Below are 8,064 nucleotides of genomic sequence, written 5' to 3'. Positions count from 1 at the left end.
TACGAAGAGCAATGTTGGTGAAATAACTTGAAGACGTTGACAATTGATTACTCAACTAATAATTTAAAAAAGAGTAAACAAGCAAAAGTTAGATTAACACATATTAACTGTTACGTAGTAGTTTTTTTTTTACCAGGAGATCTAGTTCATTTTTTTTAGCAGAATGTATAAGTTGTTATAAATATAGTAATACTTGATTCGTTTATTATGGATAAAAATAAAATACTAATGCTTTTCATTCTTTATTTTTGGTAAATTTGATGTTGAACATGTTTATACTAAGCATATTATAAACAAATTTTTTTTTAAAAAAAAAGATTATTTAGATTTCCTCACTAAACATATCAACTAATAATTTATAGATAATTAAAATTTTTCAAGTAATTAATTACAAATAAATTGGTTTCCTCACAAAAAAAATACTTAAATTGATTTCATGCAACACATTCAATACAAATTAGAAGATAAATTATATATGTTTATATTATTTAACCAACTTTATTGAAACGTGTCGTGTAATTTAAATACACATATTAATAAAAGGTGAAATATTTTATTTTCTCTTGTGCAATAACTTATACGTAAGTAATCCTAGCTAGTTTGTTGTTCCTCGTCCCTTCCTCGATCATTAGTTTTCACTTCTCATTCTCTCAATTTACTTCATTTTTCTTTCAAACTCAAGCACCTTATTTGAAACTTTAATTTGGTGCTCTAAAGCCCTACCATCATTTTTCTCTTGTGAACTAAGTTGGTGGTGATATTAGGGACATTAATTTGGAGGAAGTAAAAATTGCAAATTTGTACTTTTTGAGGTATATTTACAATTCAAAAAGTTGAAGGATTGGTTTGCAGCATCTAATGACTCTAGATATGAATAATTTTTATGATTTGAGTATATATTTAGGGATTTTTTTGTTTACTCATATAATTATTAAAATTTAAATGAGTAATTTAATATGATTAATTATATGTATATTTTTGTATTCATTTAATATATGTAATACTTTTCATTAAATAATTTTTAGAACATATTCACTATATTTTATTTTAAAAATATTTAAAACTTAAATTTATTACATATGAATTTAATATACATGCATTGTTATATACAAAATTTTACAATTAAACTAATAAAAAGTCATTTTCATATCATGATTTTTAAAGTAATTATTATAAAAAGTAATTGACTTTATCATACATAATAATTTATTATCTAATACTAGTATAAAGATACTTTACAATATCATTGTCAATGCATGTTTATTAATATTTATTTATTTATTTATTGTGCATCAAATTAATAGTTAACATAAAATTAGTAATAATATATGTAGAAAAAAAACCTAAAATAATATATAAACTAAAAATAATTGGTGCAATACACATATAAAATAACTTGTTTTATTTATAATATTTCTGTTTGACATGAGTAGGTAGGTCTTACCACTAGAGAAAAAAATTATAAAAGCAATTATAATAAAATCCATCTTTTACTTATGTCTAATTTTGCTTTCATATTTTTCTTCATATTATTTATTATTAACCGCAACAAGTTGACGAACAATTTAATAATGTTTTAAGCACAAATCGTCGCTTGTTCGCCATTCTGACATGGAGTCTTTCCCCACATCTGAGTTGTCTCCTGTAGGAATCTTTTCACTATCTCCATGCTTGGTTTGAACACAATTTCTTGGTACAGGTGCTTATAATCAACTCCTTTTAAAATAGCCTCAAACACTTGTGTTGAATCAATTTTGGTCATTCCCCATCCAAGCTCATAATTCATCCTATGGATCTTTAAGAGTTGCATCTCAGCCAACTTACAAGTGTTCTTTTTGGTTCTAGCAATAGCACGTTGTAACATCTTCTCCTTTTCAGCCTCATCACTAATTTCCTTCTCAACAAGGAAATACTCTCCCAGCTCAGGAACTCCGATGGCTCTTCTAACCCCACGAGAGTAGTCTGCTCCAGGTACAAAAGCTTCTCGAATCTCATCAACAACTCCTTCATCAAGCATTTCGTCCACCCTTTTATCTAAATACTGAAACAACACAGGTAAAGACACATCGACCCAAATGAAGCAACAATCGTATTTGGAATGAAATGCGATGTTGGGATCCTCAAGCAATGTTGCAAGGTAAGTGTTTGAGCCTCCCACGATAATAGGTAGGTGTCCATTTTCAATGATGAGGTCGAGAGCAATGAGGACATGCTTGCAAAAGTCATCAATTGTGAAGTCATAATCAGGATCATCGATGATGCCTAGCAAATGATGGGGAATGCCATTACGTTCAGACTCTGGTACCTTGTTTGTGATGATGTCCAAGCCCTTATAGACTTGAATTTTGTCAGAGTTAATGACTTCAGAAGGGAATTGAGTGCCCAAGTTGATGGATAACTTGGTTTTGCCCGTGCCCGTTGCACCCATTATGAAAAGAACCTTTTTCTTCCCAACAAGTGAAGGTGCAGAGCAAGTGAAAGACGCCATGAGATTCTATGATATAATATCTGAAGAAAGTTGATAAAAAAAATCAAAACAAATGATTTGAACAAATCTATATCAAAACCTAAAAAAAAGCAATAGTTTTTATATTTCTACTCATGCTGACTACAAATGTTTGTCTTTTTCTTAATCACATTATATAACCTATTGCATTTATACTTTTATTTCTTTCCTTAATATCTCCATATTATTTATACTTCATTTTTTACTCCACATTATAAAAAAAGAAGAGATAGAAATAAAATAAAGAAAAATGTGTTAAAATTATTTTTAAATTAATAAAAATATTTTAATAATGATTTAAATTACAAAACATAAATTATTAGCATGTAAATTCAATTGCCTAAATATGTTGTCCTTTTTTCATTCTTGTATCTTACATATATATTATAAAAAATGCAATAAAATGAATAATGTGATAAACAAAAAAATAGTATATATAATTTGTTGTAAAAAAATTAAACTAATTAATATTTTTTGTGTACAAAGATAATAGTGAAATTTAAATCTAGTTTATTATGCAAACATATTACTATTTCTTTAATTGAAAAAAGGAGGTTTATGTAATCAATAAGTTGTTGGTTTGAGTGGTATTAGATTCGATTTTCTTAAATAAAGTCTCGAGTTTGAACCTTACATACTATTCTCTCTCTTTTCGTTATTCATTTCTCTTCTTATTGCTCTATACTAACAACTGGTATCAAGAGCTTTTGGTTACTGCACGGGATTTCCTTAGTTTAAAGGAATTAGTGGGAGTCTTCTCAGTTTAGAGGAGGCAGTGGGAGCAATGACATTAGAAGAGGGGAAGGTGAAGATCGAGAAGTTTGATGGCAAAGATTTCAGCTTTTTGAAGATGCAAATAGAGAATTATCTATATCAAAAGAAGTTGTATCAACCCTTATCAGGGGTTAAGCCATATGACATGAAGCAAGAAGAATGGAACTTCCTAGATCAACAGACTCTTGGCGTGATCAGATTGACATTAGCCAAGAACGTCACGTTCAACATTGTAAACGAGAAGACTACTACAGGCTTAATGAAAGCGTTATCTCTCAGGCGACGCTAAGTCTCCTCATGTGGCGGCTCGTGGTCTACAGGTATACCGCTCGAATCTCCCTAACAATTGGTATCAGAGCTGATGGTTCGACTTGGTGACCGACTTAGACGAGTAAGATGGCGGCACAACGTGCCCCGTAGATAGAGCGGCGATGCAAGTATCGCAAGTGGCAAGAATGGCTATACTAATGGATGTGTGAGGTGAAATCCCACATCGAATAAAAGTGGAAAGGTTGAGCACCATATAAGTGAGGAAAAGACCTATAAACTTAAGCCTTAAGGTTTTGGGTTAAAGTGTGGTGTCAGGTCTCCTTATGTGCTGGCTCGTGGTCCACAGGTGTACTCCTCATATAAAATTGGATCAGCCGATTGAGTCTTGACCCAAACTGGTTTGCTCGAATCTGAGTTTATAATTTCTCTCACATGATAATATACAACAAAATAATTTATTATAATAAATTATTGTATAATATTTATAATTTAATCATAACAAAAAATTTAATTTTAAAGTATTAAAAATATAAATTGATCACATTTTATTAACTATATTATATATATTTTTAATTTTGGATTGATTTGACGTCTGACTCAATGTCTCTACTAGATCGAGAATCTAACGGATTTTCATAACACTCCTTCCAAGTTAACCCCAAAAGAAGGAGATCAATTTCTGCAAACATTTTTTTTTATCATGGTTGAAAAAGAAGAAAAATAGGACAAATTGATTCTATGAAGTGCAATGCTTTCGATCGAAATGTAAATTTCATATATTTATGAACACTTATATTTGTTTAGTAACACAAACAAATTCAAATTCAAGTATGAAAAGAAAAACACTATTTCTATAGAAGAAGTTGCTTTAAGTCACCTGCTATCGCTTTCGCGAGAATGAAATCAGTTATGCGGCCGGTCGATTATGATAAGTGGTAAGATGAATTATGATAAGTACTATCATATATATAACCAAGTGGTGGAACCTATAGAATAAATGACATGAGTTAGAATGGGAAAAAAATATTACTTTACTATTTTAATTTTGTTATAATGATGAAAATGAAATAAAATAAATGATTTTTCTTTTTTATTTTATTTTAATAATTTTAATTCATTTCACCCTTTGAATTAAAAACATAACCTGAATATTAAATATGCAGTACCTTTTTTCGGTACAGAGAATCCATATCTAAAATAACTTTTTTTTGTTGGTACAGAAAAAAAAAGCTTTTAGTAGCTACTATTAAATTTTTATTCCTTTTGGCATTTTTTAAATGGGTTGGCTAAATCCTAAAATGGTATTTAAAAATCAATTATTAAATATTAATATATAGTATTTAATAAATATAAAAAAGTGATTAAATTGTCTATTATTAAATAGAAAATATGCCAACATGTCATTGGTATGGATGAAACTAAGCTCATATTTATCAAACAAAGTCTTGGATTTAAGTATTAAAAAAAATAATTGAGAAAAATATCCAACTAAAAATGTTTAGTTAGATTTTTTTTACTAGAAATTAGTCATATTGACAAAATTAGTTGATATTTCCAACTAATAATATGGTAACCCAAAAAATAAAAAATATACAATTAAACTAATTAAGCTAAAAAATGACATATTAAAAGAATAAAATTCAAAGAATACATACTGTATAACTGTCTAGATATTTCCTTAAAAAACTGTAGATCAATTCAATTAATTAATGATAAAATTTAATTAATTAATTAATAAAGCTACATTGAAAGTTAAATAAACTCCTATCAAATTATTTAATAATTGAATTTTGGGTATAATTCAAATTATATTATAATAACACTTTAATTTATTTATTTTATACTTTGAATTTGAAAAGCATTTTAGTTATAATTTATCCAACTTTATAATTTCTTTATCTCTCTCCTTAAAATAAGAAGATGAATTAAATACATTTGAAATAAAACTCTTTAAGGAGTTAATTTTTTTTAAAAAAAATGATAAAAATGATTTAGTGATTAAAAAAAGATTTAAGAGTTGAAGGGGGTGAGAACGGATCTTAGTTTTAAATTTTCCTAATAACAGTTTGATTAAACTAACAACTAACCTTTACACGTAAAAATTAAGCAAATTTTTCTTTATAAAAGAAAAGAGGAAAGCACCTTAAAAAGAAACAAACTGATCGAAGCCACTATGACGACTACTCCTAACCTAATAAATGCGGGACAAGAAAGACAAAGTTTTTAATTTTGAAGAATATTTCTTAAGTTAAAATTTTGAAACAAGTTTAGAAAAAGAAAAAAAATCCGAACCGTGATTCCGAAAGAATCCCATCAATCAGATTTTCTGCTAAAAATTAATTATTAATAAATATTTTGTAGGATGTTATGGTGATAAAAAAAAATAACTTTTACTTTTGAAAGTTTTATTTTGAACTTCAATTTTTTTAAAGTTTTTTTTAAAGTCAAATAAAAGGTAAGTCAAATATAAAAGTCTCAAACTAAAATTGAAAGTATATATACCAAAATAAAAAATATTACTAAAGAAATAATAATAATAATAATAATAATAATAATAATAATAATAATAATAATAATTAGAATGATTTAGTAGATATAAAATAATTTTTAAATAGCATAAATCCTAATTCTTTTAAGTTTTAACTAAGTTCTAGATGAAATAAACTCAATCTAAAAAAAGTTCTACTAAAAATGGTCAATTAAGTTTTTACGATAAAGATCATTAATCATTACAAATTCAATAAATATTTCATACTAATAATATAATATAAAAAAAATAATAGTGTAATGTATATTTTTTTTTATCGTAAATGTTAATTTATTAAAATATTACTTTTTGTTAATAGAGGAGATCTACCCACAACCTTTTTCCTCTTCCTTCGTTTTTATTTTAACCCTCCAAGCCTATGTTCCCACTAGTACAATGTATGTGATTCTCTTTTTGTTCAATATAATATACTTATTAATGTATTTTAAAATGTAACATTTGGTGCAAACTAATATAAAAACAATAGATTATATTTTTTTATTAATAATTTAAATAAAAAAATATTTAACAATATTAAAATTTTGTAAGATATATTTTTAAGATAAATTTCATTGCTTTGATTTATAGTGGTTGGTGAAGAATACGCCAAAGAAACTAATTTTTTTTTATAAAGAATATGTAATTTAAAGGAAAAATTTATTTGATTAAAAAAGAACAATTAAAATCTATAAAATGTTTGAGACAAGCAAAATGTACATTTGTAAGCTGAGTTCAGCAGTTGAAACTTGTACACTTTTTTTCATTTTTTATTTATTCCAATAAACATTGCACACTTGTAGTAAACGAGCTTGTTAATTGTTTTACCATGAGTATAAATGATTTAATTTGAAATTAAATAAAGCTTAATCCTTAAAGAAATAAGTACACATTTATAAAGATAGAACCATATTAGGACAAATTCAAGATCAACGGTAGGAAAATAATACATGTAAACATAAACACATTAAAATTTTGATTAATGTAACTAATTAATGATGATTTTTTATTAAAATTTTGATTAATGTAACTAATTAATGATGATTTTTTTAACATAGCCATTAAATGAATTAAGCAAAGTAAAATAAAAAATAATTCCTTTTCTTTGCACTAAAAATTCAAAGTAAAATAAAAAATAATTATTTTTCTTTGCACTAAATACAATCAATGTAATAAGTGATTTTTGGTTTGCTACTGTGATTTGTCAAAATTTGTAATGGTATAAAAAAATGACACTTATAAGTAGAGATGGCAATGGGGCGGGTCGGATACGGGGTATTGTCTCCCCAATTCCTTATCTCGACTCCTCAACATATCCTCTTACTCGTACCCGATACCCGACGGGTTTGAGTTTATTGTCTCATTCCCGTACTCGTCGGGTATCGGGTATCCCCAACCTCGTTCCACACACCATTTAGAAAAATATTTTTTTTGTAAAAAATATTAAAAATTTGATTTTAGAAAAAAATAAATTGATTGTTAAACATTTATTTTTAACTACTTATATATCAATAAATTTATTATAACGCGTGTGTCTACATAAATAGTTAAGAAAATAATATTAAATTATGTAAAAAATTTAAAATAAAATTAACTAATAATAAAAATTATATGCCTTTTGATTAAATTATGCAAAAAATTCTAAAGATTTTAAGTGGCGGGGCGGGTTCGGGTTCGGGACGGGTCTAGTAATCCCATATCCGTACCCGTACCCGACTTTTGGTTATCGGGAAAAACCCGAACCCGTATCCATACCCGGTCAACTCGGGTATTACCCGTCAAAGTCAGGACGGATTCGGGCGGGTATCCACGGATACGGGTTTTCTTGCCATGTCTACTTATAAGATGTGGGTGAATTTTACAAAATAAATTTAAAAGGTAAGTATTAAAGAAAGGAGACTAGTTTTCTTTGCCAAAAAAAATATCTTTACAAAAAAAAGTGACTACTAGTTCTATGAAGTAATGCATTTAATGATAAGACCTACCTTTT

General features: G+C 27.0%; 1 protein-coding gene across 1 annotated transcript; it reads right to left on the bottom strand.

Moving 5' to 3' along the window:
* Nucleotides 1-1,536: 1,536 nt before the first annotated feature.
* Nucleotides 1,537-4,513, bottom strand: LOC114394831 (adenylate isopentenyltransferase 5, chloroplastic-like). The gene is made up of 2 exons (XM_028356505.1): nucleotides 4,428-4,513; nucleotides 1,537-2,508 (listed from the first exon to the last, which is right to left on the bottom strand). Exon 2 carries the CDS (start codon nucleotides 2,486-2,488, stop codon nucleotides 1,577-1,579), a length of 912 nt encoding a protein of 303 aa, XP_028212306.1. The 5' UTR covers nucleotides 2,489-2,508; nucleotides 4,428-4,513; the 3' UTR covers nucleotides 1,537-1,576.
* Nucleotides 4,514-8,064: the final 3,551 nt, after the last annotated feature.

The sequence above is a fragment of the Glycine soja genome, chromosome 18 (assembly GCF_004193775.1).
Source record: "Glycine soja cultivar W05 chromosome 18, ASM419377v2, whole genome shotgun sequence".
In the NCBI taxonomy this organism is placed as follows: domain Eukaryota; kingdom Viridiplantae; phylum Streptophyta; class Magnoliopsida; order Fabales; family Fabaceae; genus Glycine; species Glycine soja.
Note: the sequence above shows the minus strand (reverse complement) of the source record. Positions and strands in the feature narration are given on the sequence as shown.

Bases quoted from the DNA above. Each gene is read 5' to 3' on its own strand.
- LOC114394831 (XM_028356505.1), bottom strand. From the start codon at position 2,488: ATGGCGTCTTTCACTTGCTCTGCACCTTCACTTGTTGGGAAGAAAAAG.